The following is a 20579-nucleotide window of genomic DNA, read 5'->3' as shown; positions in this document are numbered from 1 at the left end:
TGATACAGCTTGAGCTCCAAAATAACTTCATATCTCAAGTTTAAAACTTGCATTCTTTAATTTCTATCAACCACATCCATCACCTTGTCTTTCATCTTCCTTCAGCTGACCACTGACAGCCAGATATATTCTCAGATAACCGTAGCCTTGGTGTGTGTGGTAGTATATAGTTTTTTAAACAAACATGGACCACTCCTAATCCTGTTGAGTTTAAATTTTCAATGTTGACTTAAAAGGGTTGTAATATTTGAGTTTGTGTTTGCCAAAGGAGCATCACTTCCTAGAAAAGCTTCACAGTTCAGATGAAATCCTCCTGAGAGCTTGCAGAGTAAGGTGAAACCTTATCCACTATATCAAACTGTGTAACCTCCTTCTAAAAATAGTGAATTTCTTATCAGAAAAGTTTCATCTAATCTGATGTTCTGATGTGATCTAAGATATGTGAAGTTGTCTCCTGCCTAATGCTGATCTGTCTTTTTTGACCATCCCACCTTGAAAGGTGAGAGGATATTACATCATCATATCTGTACCAAGCTGTCATATCTCAACATACCATCATGACAAAAAACGTCAAGATGCTTCACGCTCCCACACCCTTTATGACTAATTTAATAAACATTAAACATCCAGCCATGCTTCCGGTTTTAGAATGACTCTATTGTTCAGGGCAAATAGAGAATGAACAAGAACAACACAGAGGAAGAAGAAAAAAAATGTTATATGACTAATTTTTTGGCAAAACCTGCTAACATTTCAGGTTTTGTTTTTCTTTCAAAATCAGTTGAAAAAAAATACATTGAGATTAAAAAAAACAACCTGAAAATAGGAGTTAGCAGGAGGGAATGTGAACTTTATAAAACATATAAACAATGTTTGCTATATATTTCACCTCACTCTTAATTTTGAAAACCAGCAGCATTTTCAGGGAGGTAATGTTTATGCAGAGACAGCCTCTCTTCTGCCTCAGGCAAAGTCACAGGCAGAGGCATACCAGAGTCCAATCAGAGACTGGTTGCACCGCCCTCTTATACGTCATCTATGACTTCGAGAGCAAAAAGTATAAAGAAGCCTCACAAGCCAAGAGGGAGAAAGAGACAAGACTAAACCATGAGAAAGAACCTCAGCAGCATGTCGTCACAAAACATGGCTCTTCCTGACTGCATGAAACCCAGTGATCTGTCTGCAGAGAAAAGGGGGATAAAGTAAGTCTTTTAATACTCTTGATGAAATTGTACTTAAAATAAGAAGTGATTAATGTTTTTTGTACTGTTTAACAGGAGAAAGAACTGGAGAAACAGAATCAGATTTCTGTGGACAAACTCTTCCAAGTCGATTCTGCATCCAAAGAAAAATAAGTCATACAGGTAGGACGGTAGTTTTCTATATGTGCACATACATGTATGTGGTTGATACATTGTATTAATTTACGTTTGAGGACTTTTATTCACGTAACTATATTTTGGTAGAACCTACTATCAAAAGGACTGAATATATTCAAAGTGAGAGATATTACAGTGTTCAGTGTAGCAGACGAAACTGCAAAAAGAAAGTAAGGCTATGTAGTCAAGTCTAGTGAACAGCTAGCCAGTCGATTGTAATACTATTTCAGCTGTGGTAATCAATTGCAAGGATTTACAGTGGCCTACAAAAGTGGTAGTTGTCTCAGCTATAATTACCTCTTACGAGAGCTCTGTTCTCTACCCTCAGGCCAAGTGTTGATGACGTGAACCAATGGGCACAGTCACTTGACAAACTACTCGGCCATAAATGTAAGTATCATTCATCCCGCTGCTGCAGCAGTCTTACATAAAAGCGTCTCAAAGGTCACGCTGTAACTGGGAGCTGAATAAAGGCATTTTATTGGCCTCAATAAACCAAAGCTCGTAATAGCTTTGCACTCACTTTACCTTCCATTAATGGGCAAAGAGCCTGAGCCTTAAAGACACAAGGGGAAATCTCACAATCCTCTTGCTCTGTTTCTTCCTCCCACAGATGGGAAAGCTGCCTTCCATATCTTTTTGAAGTCCGAGTTCTGTGAGGAGAACATTGAGTTTTGGACGGCTTGTGAGAACTTCAAGTCCCTCACGTCACGAAAAGCATTGACATCCAAGGCCAACAGCATCTATGAGGAGTTCATTAAAAGTGAAGCTCCAAAGGAGGTAAGGATATTTTCTCTTTGGGAAGCTATTTTAACCTTATCTTATTTTCTCTGTAGTTTTGAGAATATCAAATGTTTAACATTTAGTTTTCCTTTGCCACAGATAAATCTGGATTTCAACACAAGAAATGCTATTGAGCAATGCTTACATACACCCACTGCCACGAGCTTCCAGGCTGCACAGAAGAAAGTCTACAGCTTGATGGAAAACAATTCCTACCCTAGGTTTATCCACTCAGACCTCTATAAGGAACTGTGTGCAGTTGCCAGTGGAAATAGCAAGCTCATAAAGTGCTAGTCAAACCACACACCCACTCCTGAAGTCATTTGTTTACTGCTGACTCTGAGTTCAGTGCAGATGATGTTCATTCCAGGAGCTGCATCAGGATAACAGGCTTGAATGCAAATTTTGAACATAAACTGCATCAGCGAGTGTGGAAAATGCAAAGTGAAGTCATTTTTAGGCTGTCCTGCTGCAGGATTTCAACAAGGAAGCTGTGATGTTAATATAAATAAGCTGCAGGAAAAGTGCAGAGCCTTTTTACAAGGTGGAATTAAGGTTACATTTTCATCAACGGGCCATTACCCACATTTTTTTTTATCTTTGTAGGCTATTTCAAGTTTTATGCAATGATACACTTAGAAGAGAATAACATTGTGAGCTGCAGAACTGAGAAATGAAAACACTGGACTGTGCTTCTCTGCTCCAATGAAACCGACAGTGCTGTAAGAATGTACATTTAGTCAAAATCCACTGAAAGACTAAGTAAAAGAGTCTTACACTCTCCTGTAACCCTTTTTTTTAACTATTATTATTTCACTCTGTCGCATTTGCACTTGTTTATACAATGTGTGCAAGTTTAATGTGTAAAATAATGTCAACTGTTTTCACTGCAAATGTTTGTGAGAATATAAATACTGCGGTCCTGCACTTGATATCATATTTCATGTATATTTAAGCTTTGGGCAGCTGGTCTGCTTGTGAAATAAAATATTTTCTCAATGTTGAAAACCTTGAATGTGGTTCTTTATAGATCTAGTTAACCATAAACCTACACATTAGAATCTCAGAATCACTCAAAGGTCTGAAGTCCACGTTAAGATCACTCTACTAAACTATTTCGTCAATGCTTTTGTGCATTTAGCCCATAGATGTTTGTGGATTTGATCAAGCTTTTTCGAAATTAGTGATTGATTTAGAATAGTAACAGTTGGACTATGTCATTGTTCAAATTACAGATTGAACAGAGTTTAGTAAAATGTTCAATTTTTAAAACCTAATTCTGCATATAACTTTTCTGTCGCTTTATTCCAACACTTCCTTCCTTTGGAAGTCTTAATAATTTACATCAATTGTGTCCTGCAAAAAAATCTCACACAACAGCAGTACATTTACTGAGATTAAATTACACATTGGTGGACTATATTTTAAAAGGTTTAGTTTTCTATTGTGTAGACGTAAAGGAGGCTGAATACAAATGTCTGCAACACTTTTCAGACTTTACTGTTTCCTTTATTTCCCAAACTATACATAGTGTTATTTAACTGCAGTGCATAAATAAAAGTGAACTTTGTTGCAGCTTGAAAATTTCAGCTGCACAGAGTTACAAAGATACATAAAAACGTCCGCAAGGCACTGCATGTGGGAATTCATGCAGAAGGCCATTTCAATGTCTCTTTGCTAATTTTAGTGGAAAATTCTTTAGATTCCACGCAATCAGCGTCACTCAGCCTAAATTAGAAGGAGCAACTTAAATACCAGTCATTTACCCATGACAAAAAGACAAAGGTCTGCAATGTACCTAGCTATTAGAAACAGTTTGCTAAGTCATACAACAACAGCATTCCTTATCTTTTTGGAATACTACACTCTTCTTTGTTTGACTATTATAACAATGATGAGTGTTTAAATTGTCAGTGGAGAAGGAGAGATAGTGTCAATCCTCCTCCAGTCTGACATATGTGTGCCTTCAAAGAGGCTGTGAACTCCTTGCAGCAGGAGGAAACAAGCATCCTGCTCCTGACAGCTCCTGCTGCCTTCACCTGGAAACATTCTTCTTTTTTTCTTTTTCTTCTGTGTGCTTGCAGCAGAGAGCAGTCTATTTCTGGCCTGTGTCAATAAAAGTGGGTGTAGTCGACTGAGTAAATGTGTACAATTTACTCTTCGTATTTGTTTTAGGGTTTTTATGGCAGCAAAAGAAGATAGGTTCCTTATGTTTATATGATTACTGCAGATTCAAAATTATTTCTTTAAAACTTTGATGTCTAAAATGTTGTGCTTGTTGGAAACATTTTGAACTATAAGCAAAACGAAAACCTGCACCTTTAGTCATCTGTGTTGTTTTTCTGACATTTGAGGTCAGGTTACATTAATTTGCTTGGTTTATGTTTGAATACTCTGAACAGAAACAGTTTTAGCAATGGGCCTCTTCAGCTCTGTAAGGAACTGTGTGCGACAATGAGCTTCGTAAATAAACTTTCCTTGACCCTCCAAGTAGGCATACCAAATACGCATTCTGTTATGCAGCAGTCTTGCTATTTAGGACTTCATTCTTTTTCATAGAATCTGTGTTCCCCGACTGCCAACTGCAGTACTTTATCCTGTGACCCTAGTCAAACACAGATAATTTTAGTGGATTCAATAAAGAGCTAAATACAGCGTGGTGATTAGGGTATACAAAACCCTCAGCAGAACAAATTACTTGCTACTTCAGTTGCTCGTCCACGTGTCATGACAGACAGAATAGGAAAACAGAGAGGATCTTTTTTTCCCCTCAGCTGGTAGTAAGACCAATGAGGTTTTCGTCCGTTGCCATGCACCGACCTGGCAACAGACTCCTGGGATCGGGTCCAATAAGTACTTAAGGTGCATATGTAAACTCTGGATCTGAAATTAGAAACCGGCCAAGTCTTACTTCGGTCAGCACACTGCAGATGCGTCAGAATGCAGAGTTTTAGAAGGACGCTCTGTTCAAGAGCAGCAATTAAAGCAAATAAGTTTATTCTCAGTAAGTTTCCATTCACATGCTGATTGATTTTCTAAGAAATGGAAAATCATGTGCTGTTTTGGTTGATCTATGAGTGGATTTCTGTTTTAGAAAATAATTTTGTGTATGACCCCACAGGTCTTGGACGCAGAAGCCTTGTGGGCTCATTGTAAACCCTTAGATAAACAAACGCAATGACTTCACTTTATCGTTGAGATTAAACCATGGGACAAATCCATATATATACTAAATAATACAAAAACAGATAAAAACTTGGAGAACTTGAAATAAGTATGAATATTTTTAAAAGGGGCTGCACAGTGGATCAGTTGGTGGCAGTGTTGCATCGTAGCCAAAAGGTTCTGGGTTTGAATCCAGCATGACGTCTTTCGGCATGGAGTTTGCATTGGCATCAATTGTTGCACAAACAACCAGATAAAGACAATGAATTGGACTGGATTTTTTTTTATTGGCCTTATTTACAAAATTACAATTCCATGCTTTGTCAAAAAGCTAAAACTCGCAACCCAGTGACTAACAGATAAAAATTAGATTATATATTAATTCAAATGATTTATCAGTCATACTTAAACGAAACATACAACTGATACCATGTAGCTACATATACAGATGTAGATCAAATTAAAATATCAAATCATCATTTGGTCATCATCAAAAAACTGTTTTAACTAATTAAATCAAAATCTTAAATTATCACATCATGTAGATTCATCACACTATTTCAAGATATTACAACTTGCAGCTAATAAAAACCCCAAATAATGTCTGAGAAGGATTTAAAATTGCATAAAAATTAATTTTTTGCAATATATTGAGAAATATTGCTGTGCTAAATTTAATACATGGTCTGGGTTTCTTTTGCACGAGTTGCTGCATAAACGTGGCATGCCATGGAGTTTGCTGGGTAATCTGGGCGTGATATATCATGGAAATTAAACCAGGTATTTGGCACTTTTGGCAGTGTGGGTAGGTGTTAGGTTCTTTTGGAAAATAAAATCTTCCTCTCCATAACACTTTTTAGCAGATGGAAGCATGAAGTGCTCACAAATGTCCAAGCGCATGGCTATGATGACTTTAGTCTTGATAAAACACAGCTGACATTTCTCCAGAACGCCTTACTGACTGTGGAAAGTTAACTCTGGTCCTCCAATAAGTATACATTGGTGTCTCTCCTCTCTCCTCTGCAACCTTAATTTCCAAATGTAGTGCAAAATTTCATTCCTTTTCCTCCTTAATCCAGAAAAGGACAATCCTCTGTGGACTATGGCTGCTGTTACTTATACCTATCCTCTTATACTTATTCCTACCCCTTTTTCTGAGCTCAACGATTCATAAATGACTGGTTTCACCTCTCTGAACTGCCAGTACCTTTAATAATGACCTGTCATGAGCTCAGCTTCATGTTGAAGGGTTAATGTCCATCTTCTTCAGGTTGTGACATTAACATCTGCCATCGATTTTTTGTTCTCAACGTTTAACATTGAGCTTTCTTTTAATCATCTGTAAATTTTGATGACTCAAAACCAAATAACACTAAAAAATATTAGATGAACTAATGGCATTCAAACCACATCCCATTGTTTGAGTGATACCTTATATGAATTGTGTAGACTTAGTGATCGCTCCACCAACACTTTTAAAATGCAAAGCTTCCAGCTATTAGTGCTTCGACTGTAGTTAGCGGTAAAAACTCATGTCTAACAGCGCTGAATTTCTTTAGACGAGATTATACCACAGTGTATAAAGACTGTTGTAGACAGAATTGGCCCTAACACTTGGACATTTCTTAGTTTGAAAAGTGAAAAAAATAAAAATAAAAATCCCCTTTTCAAAAAGGCCATGTTTTTCCTAGAATATGTTCAGAGAGGTTTTGGAAGTAATTTATTCTTTTCTATCTACAATGGCCCTGTTTAAAATATAAACCAGATGATGGGTGAAAAAGAGAGAGGTGAAAATTGAATCTCTGAAAACCAAACAACTCACAAACATCTAGACATTTTATTATGAAAATAAGACAAAACAAAATATGACCACATTTTTTCCTTCAGACATGCATTAGCGCTAATAAAAACACACGGAGACGACGTTTCGTCAGACAGTCTCTGTGCTGCAGCTGCAGTGCAGTTCTTGCTTTCTGAATAATTCACAGGAAGCTGCAGCGTGAGCGCCGCAGGCCGTCCACACTCGCTCTCGTGAAGATAACTGGTGAATCTGTACATGGCTCACTGATGAAAGAGTGATTCTGGTGATCAAGATGATTGGGTGTTTGTGTCTGACTGGAAACTTCTCTGATGAAGTCAGTGTTCTTCACTTGGCCTCCTGAGCCTTTTTAGCGCTCTGTTTTTCTTTTGCCTGTTTAGAAAAACCCACATTGACCATCAATTGGTACAGCATACACACAGCAGTGTTAAAACAAAAGACAAACAGTTTTAGCTTTTTTCTTACAAATCAACCTGCTTTGCTTTTGATAATACAATGTTCACAGGTGATGCCATCTAGTGTACAAAATAAAAATTGAAGCATTAGTTTAGTCATTTCATTCAGCATGTTTCTAGAAAGAAGTGCCTTATCAAAAGTGGCAATTATTTTCCTTTTAACAAGCCTTTTATCTTCCTGGGAAAGAAGTATAGCTCATTCTGAACCCACAAAGAGTGTACCTGCAGGTCGCACTCAGATGGCTCATTAAATTAATTGGCATGCTTAATGGTGGACATTTAGAAATGTCATGGCACTTATCTTCTCAGACTCTGAACCCAGAGTCAATAAAGTCGTGGAAAACTGCAAAAAGGAGAGAACTGTTACCTTTTCCACCAAAGGTATTAGTTGTTGGTACTCTGCCAATGTCTTCAGTAGCTCCATGATGAAGGGAAGGTAGTTGTGCTTTCGTCGAATATTTTCAATCTGCAAGAAAGCAGAATTTTAAAAAGCTGGGCAAAGCTACATTTGTTCTGCGACAGATAAATGAACCAGATGACAACAAATAAAGTAGAGCTTTAAATTGATGAACCATTCTGTGTTGTTAACCTTATATCTTTTAAGCTTCTGGTTCTCCTCTTCAATAAGGAGCTGATACTTGGCAATCTCTGACTGGATGGAGCTAAGAAATGTGTTGTTCTGGTCTGTGTCCATGGGCTCCTCCTACAAACACAGTAATGAAAACAAAAATTACTAAAAGGGTGATTTAGAAAAAACAAGCATCTAAACAGTTCTTTGGATACATTAGGATATTCTTCTGATGTGTGCGTCTGAATATAGACACACAGAAGTGCTTTAAAAGATGTCGCTCTGGAAAAGGTTACATAAAGTTCGGAAAAGAAAACCTTTGCTGACCTCTAGTGGTAAAAAAAAAATCCACAGCAATATAAATGTTTAATCATGATTTTGTAATAAGCTTCTCTTCGGTCTTAAGTGAATAAAAATGGATTTAGGAAAGGCTAAAATTTTAGGCAGCTTACGGTTAACTACTGATTGTGAGCGTCTTTCACACCTCACTTACAAAAAGAGAAAAATGCTGCATGCAAAATGATGCATGCAGTTTTGAGTTGGGTAGAAAATTATTGATGTGCTTTTTATGCGTGTACAATATTGTAAGGAGTTAATTCACTGCTGGACTCCAAACCAATACCTCTGTCAAGCAGCCTGCAGCTTCTTTTTTAAATTTATCTTTGAATCAAAGCTAAATGTATAGAAATGACTGTATGGACTGCAACAATGAGGAACAAAAGCTGCAATTTAAAATTCCTAAATGGCAAATAAGACCTGAAAGAAAGCAGAGAAAGCTGGTGCATTACTTAACATGTATGCAACTGGTTTGAGTTCTGCTACCATTACATGTGTGCACACCATAACCTGGTTTGATGACTTCACACTGAAGACTCACCCATGTTTCCCCCAAAACACTGAAATCTGCTCTCATTGACTTAATCACATACCAAAAACGGACATCAGTCCATGTAGAACTACTTCAACAGAGCTCTGTAATGCGTTTTGTGATTTTTTTTTTTATACAGAAATTTACTCAGACAGCAACGCTGATGTTTCACTTAAACGAGTTTTGTTTGTACACATTAATTTGGAGGAATGTTCATCAGATGATGTGAAGAAATACGTATATATGTGAAATTTTTTACAAAATACCTACAGAGGTTGTCAAATGGCTAAAAACTCTTGGAGAGAAATTTTAAAGTGGAGTTTTAAAGTGTGAATGAGCATCACCAGGTGGTTTCCACCGTCTGAGTACACAAACTAACCCAAAGCTCTGGTGGAGCTTTAAGGCTTCACAGTTAATTAGTTTATGCAGTTATAATTACTCTTTTGTTGAAATGTAATTTGGGCTCCAAACAATAAAAAAATGAACAAAACACATGCACAATGAATAGTCCCTCAATTTGCAACATGTCCTGTAAAGATGGCAACTGAGAGGTATAAATTAACACAAAGTAGTTAATAAACGTCTTGTGGTTAGCAACATTATTTCAATACCTGAACAAAGTCAGGAATGCAGAGGTAGAAAACGGTAAAGGAGCAAAATGATCAGCACTTGCAAGAAAAGTAGTTGTCTCAAAAGCAAATTTTAAGGTAATAAAGTCAATTGAGAAGCATTGTTTATTTTAAATTCAAGCATGCAGTTAAGCCTTCAAAAAAAGAAAAGTAATATTATTTCTCTTTGCTTCTTACCTCTGTGAGCTGAGCCTGGAGCTCTGCAATTTTCTTCTCGTACACCATCTTCCTGTCGGATACGATGGCCATCAGGTTGAATCGGATCTCTCCTTCACTGTACCTGAAGAAGAAAACGAGAATTTATCTCAGCATTTAATAGACTTAAAGATAGTTTGTAAAAATTTGTTATTTCCATATATTGTTTACTTTTGTATTCTTTTCTCAATCACTGGGCGAACTGCACTGATCCAGTCATCCTGGTTGCAAGTACCTGTGACATAAAACACAACTATGAACATTCGTCATTTCCACAAGCATGTATAGTACATCACTATCAAAAGGTAATCAAGATCTCATGTTAAGATTTACATTTTTTTGTTTTTACAATTTATACAGAAACTTTAACTGACTAAAACATGCATAAAGTGAATCATTCTGTTCACCCAAGTCGATTGGTCCTTCCCGAAGCCCATCCAGCTCATACAGTCTGCCGTTAACAGGAACATAGCTCACAAAGTGAAAGGCGTCTTCATCCTTTGCTGAAGACTTTGCATCAAATTCAAACATCTGCTGTCTTGAAAACACATAAAAACCCAGTCAAAGATAACAAGATAACCAAAATGGGACAAATTCTGATGTTAATGTTAAGACACAAATAAAGCAAACATAAAGCAAAAAACTTTTTCAATGAAATACGAGTATGAACTGTAGGGAAAATGTCTTCTTTACGTCATTAGATTTTAAGAAAAACAGTCAAGTATGCTGGATATTTTAAAACTGACTTGTATTCCAGAATACACATAATAGCTCAGCAGCTAATTTACAAATTTACAAGAGGCTAAAAAGAAAAGAGCTTAAAGATGATATGGGAAAGCGCTCACCTTGCAAAGCTGTTGTGAACTTGTCGGATCACTTCAGAGTTGCTGAGAGCCAGACCCTTCATCTGAGGAGCAAATGCAGAAGATTATAAAACCAACGGTGAAACGCTGGCATCACAAACTCCACAGGCAGAGAGAGATGTTGTATATCTCTTCTCTCATCGCAACTGAAAAACGCCGGCAAGTATATAAAGATACCATTTACGTACAGCTCCATCAAAACTCTGAGAAAACTCTCTGAACTCTGTCAGTGTGTCGCCAAGCAACATGTCCGGATGGGAGCAGTTGAGCAGAACGCTGATGATCGCCTGGGTGGCGCATGCATTGTTTATGACCTGAAAATGGCACACAGAGCAGAAATTACACACATTGAAAAGCACACAGAACAGCCACTGATGAACAGGATCTGCAGCATCTTCACACGTTGCTGTTGGAAATGGAGTAGGGCTGTAAAAATACAAACAATTAAACAGAAAAACGGTATTGAGGATATTCTTATTGGTCAATAACATTTTTGTGGCATTAGCATTTTTTTAAATAAACTGTTCATGCAAATATATTTCCTTTGAGTAGCTCTAATTTAATCAACTTTTGTACATTATCAACACGGGAAAGACATTAGGTGTATCCGTAAATATATTGCCATTTAGGGTGTGCATCCACATGGATCTGATGCTTTGGAAGAATAGAAAAAATAAATTATTTTTGGAAATGAGTCCCATAGTGGGAAACGAAAAAAATCAAATCAGTTTAATATTTTATGAGAGCCGAGTCTTCTTTGAAATGACTCCAGGGGACTGAATCCAAATGCACAGCACACTTTTCACATTTTATCTCAAAGTAACCGTGAAAGAATTTAACCTTTTCCCCAGTGAATAACAAGTATCAATGTTATTGCTGTGGCATTTCAATTTGAAACCATTCAAATGCGATGAAGAATTTGGTAAACAGCTTTATCTTTAATTGTTTAAGATACAAACCAACATCACAATGCAGATAGAACCTTTTTTTTACAATAGTTTTAAATTTCACATCCATGCGGTAACAGCATAGCAAAAACATCATCTTGGATGAACTGTTAAACATCAAAGATAACAGAGGAAAACAAGTATGACAAACTTCTTTCAGTCCTGGGTTTGCTTGACCTTCGCTGAGTGGGTTCTATTGTAAACGATTTACCTGTTTAGCAAAGAAAATGTGATCTAGCCTTGAATCCTGGACGATTGATCCTGCTGGTTCTTCCCCTGGCTGCCACTTGAAGAGAAAAATCAATCCGTGGACTGGCCTGAGACAGAACAGATTTATTTAAAATAACGCCTTAAGAGAAAGCGTGCGATAAAGTCAAGGAGCGAATATAAACATACTTCAGGTTCTCAAAGTTCTCTGGCTCCATACTCCAGATCTCTTCAACCTGAGCCCCTTTACAGCCTGACAAATGAAAAAAGCAGCATTCAACTCACGTTTAAACAGCTGAAAAAATAAAATATCTCTACACGCGGTCTAACAGACCCATTGAAAACACAAGTCCGCTATTTTGACGGCTTGTTTTTACGCGCCGTCATTTTTGAACGCTGAGTAATGCTAGCTATTTAGCTTTCCAGATGAAGCTATCGACCGCTACCCAGTTACCGCATGCAAATGTTTAGAAGCAGTAAAACTCAGATGCCAGATCAAGATTCTCAGCTGGTTATATGTATACACAATGAAGAAAACTACTCTGCACCAGCTAATTTAGAAGTTAGCTTTGCAGCAACTAGCTAGCGTTTGCGCATAGCCACATTACATTGAATGAGCTGCCAACGTTTGGACAGAAAACACTCACCGAAACCTTTAATAAGCTCCGTGAACACTCCGGGGTCACTCTCCATCAGACACCATTCTCCTGCGCTGCCAGACATTTTTCCACCGCACCGTTAAACCCTATAATTATCAAATTATTATAGCTTTGCAGTGCACAAGCTAGCTAGGCTAATTAATTATAGCACAGTGACCTCACTTCTATGCGGTGCTATGTGTTCTTGCTGGGTACGCGCGATTTGTTTTAGAGGACACACCGGTGGGGCGCTACGGCAAGTTCGCAATAAATGAATATTTGTGTGGTCTAACATTTCGTCTTGAATGCCTATGACTTTTTGTAAATTTTAAATGTAGAAATGCTGCATAATACAGTAGCACATCAATAAATACAACATTTAATTCAATAAAAATGTGCATTGTAATTTCTATCTTATTATTGCTTGTAATTCACTGATTCGCTCCGATATTAAAATGTCAACAGAAACATAAAAAATTGGAGAGAAAGGCAGACAAATGCACTGGAAGTTGAGAATGGTATTTCTTTCATGTTTATTACATAATATACATCTGATGTACAGGAATACAAATATTTTTTCCTGTTTAGGCTCTCCTGAAACCTTTGACATGCATTGGAGATTTTTTATCAATGCTTTTCTCGAGTAAACATTCAGACAGTCACCGCTATTTCTAAAATGTCAAAAAACAATAAGCTACTTAAATAAACATAATGTTCTTCAAGATTTGCAGACGAGCAGCATAGTAAAGTGTGTGTTATAATCAGGTGTTTCAATATTTTCAGGTATTCGAATTCCAGTACATATTAAAGTTTAAAGCTATTTTTTGTCCTTTTATTTTAGAATTTAACAAAGGAACGGATGTGATTTCAGGGTTTTCTTAGGTTTTAAGATGGGAGATTTTCATAAAATGTATACTAATATTTCACATTTCTGAGAAAATACAACCAAATTAGACATCAACAATCTGTTTGACTTTGATAAACCAAGAGCATAAACATGTTCAAAAAATGTGTAACTCCAAGTATATAATTAAGCAAAACATTAAATAATAGAGGATTTAAAAAGGCTACAGTGACGGTTAGTCATTTAGAGGGTTCAAAGTGTCCACTGCCTGATCCTTCGGTAACACAGCAGGGGGAGCATCGCTCGAGGAGGGGCAGTAACTTTCCCTGCTGATGGAGCTGCTTGGTGTCGGAGCCGCCCCCAATGCAGCTTCCGTTCACAAAAACTCTTGGAACCTGAACAAATAAACAATTTGACAACATAGGAAAATTTAATGTGTGCCACCAACAGGGAAAGCTTTAAGAGACTACTGCTTCAATAGCAGTTGCAAAAAAAGAATAAACAACAACAACAAACATTTTCTGACACGTTTCTGGATGAATTTCTGACCACTCTGCTTCAAAGAATCAGTGGAGTTTATTTAAATCTATTGATTAACACCCAGCTTTTACTCAAATTTACAATTTGGTTAAGACAAAGGACACGCCATACGCTTAATTATCCAGCTTTATTCCTTCCAAACCCTGTTTTCATATATGTATATTTAGTTTTTTTTTTGTTTTTTTTATCCGAAAGTTCAAATAAACTGTTCATTAAAAGTCTCACGTTAAGATCTAACACTCTTACTGTTCTGACACCAGTCAACTGTGCCAAGGCCTCCTGAAGTCTCTTTCCATCGTTGTGCTGGTCCAGTTCAATCACCTTGTAATTGGCACCGATTTCATTGAACACATTTTTGGCCATTTTGCAATAGGGACAGGTGGTCTTGGAGAATATGACAACACAGTTCTGTGACACCATCTCCTGAAAGATTGGGGGAAAATAGAAATTAGCCCACTATAAGGCTTTCACTGAATATTTCCAGGATTCATTAGGTTTTCATGATTGACCATTAGCATACACTTGATACTTTTTTCATCACAATTAGCTTTTTAATACAGGTATCAAAAGTAAGTCATGTAGTTGAAAATAAAACAGTCTATGTAAAAAAAATAAAATTCACTTGATCAATAATTCTAATTACAAACTGAACTGAAAAACAACTTGTGGTGAGCTGTGAGATCACACTGACAGACGATGTGTATGCAAACAAAAGATTAAAGAGAGCAGGAACACAGCTGAGAAGCAACTATATATAGATCTGTCGTCAGAGATATTTCAAACACTATTTCTTGACTTAAATCATAAATTTAAAAGACATTAGTGACTTTCAAAGAGCATCCACTTAACAGTAGCACGACAAAAGCACAAGGTAGATTTGTAAACAACTACTCACCTGAACAAGTTGTACACAGGCTGTACTGGAGAGACCTGCAGTACTGGAAGAGGTAAAATTCCCCATCCTGAAGAAAAAAGAAAAAAAACATAGGTCCATTTGGCACAACCAAAGGAAAACAGGACTATGAAAACTAACACACAAAGTAAGGTGCATTTAATAACCTTAGAAATGTGATGATACCAAAGGAAGGGAGGAAAGGAAGGTAAAATAATTGAATAAAAAAGAAAGAAAAATGAACCATAGCTGCAGCTTTAGCATGTACTGTTAGTAGAAAGTAGCAACACCGTGCATTCACTACTGCTGCTTTAGTTAATGGCCTTTCTACAAATGCAGTACGGTTTAAGAGACTGGTAATCTAGGATTATCCACCTGACAGGGTTAATAAGCAAATGGTTCAAATGTCTAACTGCCCAGAAGTGTCTACTCAATTAAAAAGACAACAAACTATATGTATGTCAATGGAGGATTATATTGAAAAGTACATTACTAACAAGGTAAGCTGTAAAGTAATTAAAGAGACAAAGTTGCCCTTGTGTTGAAAGCAATGTGTGTGCATATAAAAAAAAAACATATATATATGTGTGTGTGTGTGTGTGTGTGTGTGTGTGTGTGTGTGTGTGTATTATCATAATTGTTTTTTACTTATTTTGTCAGATAATGAAACATGCTTAAGTTGGTTTGAATTTATCCTGTCCACGTTTGTTGTCTTACTTTGTGTCAAGTTTTTCAAGATGAACGTTAACAGTACAAATACATTGGAAATAATTTTCTTGGAACGTCACAAAAAGCTAACTCTGTTTTAAAGCAGTATTGTGGGATTTATGCCTTGGTTGATTATTAAAAACAATGAAATAAAACACTTCAACCAATCAACAATGTTCGGCGTCTGGGACAGCAATATCTTCACAGTTGCTAAGTGGTTTGCTAATGTTAACGGTACAATAACAAAAAGAATGAGTAGTTCTAAAGTAGGAAAAGTGAATGTTTGATTAAAGTAGTTGAGCTGGTGTATTGTCTGCATAAAGCAACCATGAATGACCTTCTGGGATCGGTCCATAACACTCTACGAAGACAGACTGCGCGGATAAACATGGCCAAAATGAACAAAAGGCTCGTAAAGACTCGAATCTGTGCCTCGAATAAAACACGCGGTTAGTGTATGAGCAACTCTGGAGCAGCACAACACACGATCTAAAGCTTTTCGTCTGGTTTTGCCTTCTTATTTACACCATTTCTGTCCGATTCCCACCTTACGAATGAAGCGTCCTTCTTCTTCCTGTGTGAATAGATGGCGAATTAACTGAAGTGCACGCTACCGCCACCAACAGGACGGAAGTGAAGCAAAAAAAAAAAAGGTCATATGTTAATAGATAATAAAGGACAAATCTACAACATGAGTAATTCAAAATAACATACTCAGATTGTGTATTTGTGATAATTATTTTGTGACAACTACAGAACATAACATTCATACAGATCTGTGGCAAAATTGGTATCATGCCACAATATTTAAGTTTTGATAAACAAGTTAAAATGAGATAAAACTCAAGTAAAATGCTGCAGCACCTGCAAACACTGAATTTCTCTTTTCTTTTCTGCAAGGTTTTGAAAGTATGTGTCTTGGAATACAATACCCATTATTTAAATGCAGCTACTGTAAAATTAGAGCTTTCTCTTCCCATTTATCTCACTTTGTTAAAACATAAAAACAAGAACAAAGGCATGTCGTTTAACCTGCATGTCTATTTTCCCTTCCTTAGTCAAAAGCAGAGTAAAATAGATCCATTCTGAATTTTTCATTGACCATTCTGGCCCACCTCAGGGAGCAGATTCAACCATAAATCCCAAAATACCTGACGAGGCAGCACAGAACAGCTTCTTCAGGAAGGAGCGATATATGCATAATCTCAGAATGTCTTTACACCATCAAACAAATCAGCAGTTCAGACAAAAAACAGCTCGGCAGCATTTAGATTACCTTGACAATTGAGGAGGAAACTCTATTTCCCCCAAAAAAATCAATGAATGCCATGGATATGGAAATGAGCTCATAAGTTTTAATTCACATATACTTTAATTATTATCTTGATGCTGTGAAACTAAATGTCTTGGAATCATATTTGAAACTAAAGAAATCGAATGACAAATAAGGGTTGCAAAGAAGATAAAAACTGATTCTCTGTGATTGGCTTAATAGTTGCCATGGTAATAGTCTTTAAAAGGCTTACAGTGCCTGCTTCAGGCCTTTTTTATGGTTTCTGACTAAAAAAATATATACAACTTCTGTGTCTGGGCAAATTAAATATAAAAGGAATGGCAGATTACTTTGTAGTACATTTCCAGTGTTTTATTTATATAAAAAAGCAGGGCTTATGGTAAAATTGAAGTTTAATATTTAAATAGCTTCAACAACCTCAACACTTAAGTGACTACAATATAAAACAGCCTAAAGTAAATGCCACTTTCAGAAAATGTGTCCCAGCTCCCATGTACAACACTTTGGTAATGACGCATGCAGAAACATTTCAAGCCGCAGTGAAGTGCTGACGTGTGGAACTGGCTTTGGGTGACAAATTGTTTGTGGATGGATTTGCACCACTGAACACTGCAGAAACACATATAATTCAAAATATAATAGAGAAACACATCATTTGTCACACGGATGTAATAAATGCTAATTTAATTTCACTGAACCCATTCTGAAGGGCTGTCATTGTAAAACTATTGGTGCAAGATTTTGCAGAGAAATAAAGAGAGGAACCCAAAACTGTCGACAATTACTCTGAAAATGGACTTTGCACTGTGGATAATTTGTCTATGGAAAAGGATGAGAAGTCATTAGAGTGATCTGTATCTTCCATCTCATTGTCATTAGGTGTTTCATTGTGACAAATTAAAGACAGCATGGGGTAAGTTGTTGACATTGGATTATAAACCTGTAGAAGATATTCACAGCGTCTCCGTGGACTTCATTTATTCATGTCATTTCTTCCTCGTCTGGGTTATATGAGGTCAGAGCCAATCCCAGCATACAAAATACAGACTATCACATCCATTCTTATCAGAAATGCACTGCCTCAAATTCCCCTGATTTCGTTTGTGTTTAAGCTTGGCTGGAGAAACCCCACATGTGCAGCACATGCTTGTTCACTGGAGGGATGGAAGAAAAACTCCACATGTGAGGAAAATGATTGATAATAACTAATCTGTACTTCTGGGATCCTAATGAAAATCAACAAAAAGGTGTATGGTTTTTCAAAGCTAGCTTTTAGCAGAAAGAAAATAAAAGCCATCAGAAAGAAGAGATGGATCATCACTTTAAAAAATTGATTACATTGGATGTTATCAGAGAATGCGAGGATACAGAACCTTAACTGTAACACTGAACAGTCTGATACACATCACTTATTTGCTTTATTCCTGATCAAGAATATTATTATGCATACTTTTATGCAATTGATTTGTAAATTTGTCCTGCATTGTACATCAGTATGTCATGAACTAGTGATAAAACATAGTTCTGTAGATATTTGTCCTTTTTTTTCCTCTAAAACAGATTCAACCTGGAGTGTAAGTCTTGAATCAATTTTTTTCAGAGAAAGAAATTAAAAGTGATCATTTTAGTATTGGTGTGTCCAAGAAGTAACATTTTCAGACCTATCTAATTTAAAAATGTTTTAACTCAAATAATTACTTCTTTTGTTATGTCAATTTATTCCACTTCAAAGAGAAAAATGCTTCCTTATGCTGATTCGTACATAAACTTTGAGGAAGACATGACTAGTCATGTGTGTTTGCAGTTTCACAGTATTTTAAGTACTTTTTTGTGAACCAAGTGAAGTGCAAGAAAATTTTCTTTTCATGTCCTTTCATCTTAAATTTAGAAAAGAACATCTGATGAGCCTAACGTTTTTTTTTTTGTTTTTTTTTTGCTTTGTGTTTATGGTGTTTTCTGCTGCTACCCACTGCTTCATGCCTGAAAGCTACAAGGAAAAATCTCAGTTCTCATCTCCATTGATCAAAGTGTAGCTCCTGGCAATAGCTTGATTGAGTGCTGCTGAGTTTCTGCTTAACAGGCAATTAGGAGAGCACACAATATTTCATTTTTGGTCAGTTTATCAATAAACTAATACTAAAATCTTTAACGCTTGCCATGCAAATCTATTAAATTTGTGTCACTGTTATTTTTCAATCTGTGTGAGTTTCAGTCAGGAATGAAGATTGACTGTAGTTCCTCCTTTGCTTTACAGCATGTGGAGATTTTCTATTTTGATGTGTTGATAATACCGTCAGTCAAGAAGGACTTGCACTGAATTTCATTTTGGCTGATTAGGGCTGCAGCCAGGGACAGATCAAATTCATAAACTTTTAAAAGTTAATGTTGGATATAAAAATAAAAATATATATGTGTGTGTGTGTTTAATATACCTAAGAATAAAACAGTGGTTAATGGTTCTTACATGAGAGACGGCTGCTCATGTAAGCCTTCTCTGAGTCATTTAGATAATTCACTATAAAACTTATGATGCCTGCAGATGTGCTAGAGAGAGAGAATATTTCAATCCATCACTGTGTAATGTGCTAGCAGTGATTCATCACCTCTCTAATGACCGTCCTCACTCCAAGAGGCAAGACCTTCCATGGACCTACAGACTAAGGGAAACTGACACTAATTTTATGTTTCTTCCATTGCAGAATATCTACAACAGCAAGGCAGAAATGTATGCCACTCCAGCCTTGTGGAGATTCACTGTTTCCCGGATGATGTTTTTTCCACTTTGCGATGAAGAATTTATTGCAAAAGACTCCCATATTATGAATCACAATACATATACAGTGGATCCTGGTTCATAGTTTCAATTTAAGCAAACTTCAGTGAAACTTAAGACCAAATTACTGTCAGATAAACCTCAGAACAATGCTACTTGACTGGCTGGGATTTTCAAAGCAGCCAATCTGAGAGCAGCATGTGTTTTCCTTTGTGCTGATTGGCTGTTAACCTAAGAGTGGAAATAACAAAGACTGCATAGTTATTAGACTCTATGCCAAATATTAGAATATGAAGTTATAAGTTTACAGATGGTAAGTTGTCATTTTTTGCCACTATGAGTAACTAGTTTATTTACTTTGGATCAACATTATTAGGTTTTTGTCTTATTTTGCTCTTTTTTTTTGGTTTGTTATTTTGTTTGCATTTCAATTCCTGTAAAGCACTTTGTATTTCCTTGTTCCTGAAAATGTGCTACATCAATAAGTTTACCTTTACCTTTACCTAACAAAGTTGTGAAGTTTAGTGTGTCTAGTCTGACTCTACACCAAGATAAGTCACTTTATTGTTATTCTACCTCCACTATTTGATGGCAAGTAGTAAATTTGGTTAAAACTCTGATGGCAATTTTATTGCCCATAGCAGCTCAGAGAAAACCTCAATGACTGTGTGACAGAGTCCACACTTCCAGGTCCACAGGGCGAGCAGCTTGTGATTGGAGTCCAAAAGTGCCTGGGTTGGTCTCAGCAGGCTCCCTCGCTGGCTCTGCTTCTCTTCCGCAGATTTTCACCGGCACAATAAATAAAAAGCTTCACATATCTACTTTGGAAAAAGTAAAAAATATGAACTGTTGGGTGTTTCTTTCATCTTTCAAATTGCTGCAAATTTCAATTATAAGACTACAAAGAGGTTTTAAGCAGTCAATTAAAGCTCTGAAAACTGAAACCGCCTTAAGTCTGGTTCAACAATTTATGTCAATTTTAATGGTAGTCAAAGTAGGATGACACTGGCTC

General features: G+C 36.6%; 3 protein-coding genes across 5 annotated transcripts; 1 reads left to right on the top strand and 2 right to left on the bottom strand.

Annotated features, from left to right (window-relative positions):
* The first annotated feature begins 1094 nt into the window (after nucleotides 1-1094).
* rgs2 (regulator of G protein signaling 2) lies at nucleotides 1095-3164 on the top strand. The gene is made up of 5 exons (XM_055053081.1): nucleotides 1095-1202; nucleotides 1278-1364; nucleotides 1708-1769; nucleotides 1993-2159; nucleotides 2262-3164. Exons 1-5 carry the CDS (start codon nucleotides 1108-1110, stop codon nucleotides 2454-2456), a joined length of 606 nt encoding a protein of 201 aa, XP_054909056.1. The 5' UTR covers nucleotides 1095-1107; the 3' UTR covers nucleotides 2457-3164.
* Nucleotides 3165-7145: 3981 nt separating this feature from the next.
* On the bottom strand, nucleotides 7146-12724 carry uchl5 (ubiquitin carboxyl-terminal hydrolase L5). The gene is made up of 11 exons (XM_055058507.1): nucleotides 12526-12724; nucleotides 12068-12131; nucleotides 11883-11988; nucleotides 10913-11038; nucleotides 10707-10768; nucleotides 10269-10399; nucleotides 10033-10096; nucleotides 9844-9946; nucleotides 8191-8304; nucleotides 7969-8067; nucleotides 7146-7518 (listed from the first exon to the last, which is right to left on the bottom strand). Exons 1-11 carry the CDS (start codon nucleotides 12599-12601, stop codon nucleotides 7474-7476), a joined length of 990 nt encoding a protein of 329 aa, XP_054914482.1. The 5' UTR covers nucleotides 12602-12724; the 3' UTR covers nucleotides 7146-7473.
* A 301-nt stretch (nucleotides 12725-13025) lies between these two features.
* Nucleotides 13026-16078, bottom strand: glrx2 (glutaredoxin 2). Of its 3 annotated transcripts, none has more exons than XM_055054464.1 (4): nucleotides 16048-16078; nucleotides 14796-14862; nucleotides 14147-14323; nucleotides 13026-13755 (listed from the first exon to the last, which is right to left on the bottom strand). In XM_055054464.1, the coding sequence occupies exons 2-4, from the start codon at nucleotides 14859-14861 to the stop codon at nucleotides 13600-13602; spliced, it is 399 nt and encodes a 132-aa protein (XP_054910439.1). In that variant the 5' UTR covers nucleotide 14862; nucleotides 16048-16078; the 3' UTR covers nucleotides 13026-13599. The 3 variants fall into 3 exon arrangements, with proteins under 3 accessions (XP_054910439.1, XP_054910429.1, XP_054910419.1); XM_055054454.1 differs by lacking the exon at nucleotides 16048-16078 and adding an exon at nucleotides 15838-16037; XM_055054444.1 differs by lacking the exon at nucleotides 16048-16078 and adding an exon at nucleotides 14960-15294.
* Nucleotides 16079-20579: the final 4501 nt, after the last annotated feature.

The sequence above is a fragment of the Poeciliopsis prolifica genome, unplaced genomic scaffold (assembly GCF_027474105.1).
Source record: "Poeciliopsis prolifica strain line A6 unplaced genomic scaffold, Auburn_PproV2 SCAFFOLD002, whole genome shotgun sequence".
In the NCBI taxonomy this organism is placed as follows: Eukaryota; Metazoa; Chordata; class Actinopteri; order Cyprinodontiformes; family Poeciliidae; genus Poeciliopsis; species Poeciliopsis prolifica.
Note: the sequence above shows the minus strand (reverse complement) of the source record. Positions and strands in the feature narration are given on the sequence as shown.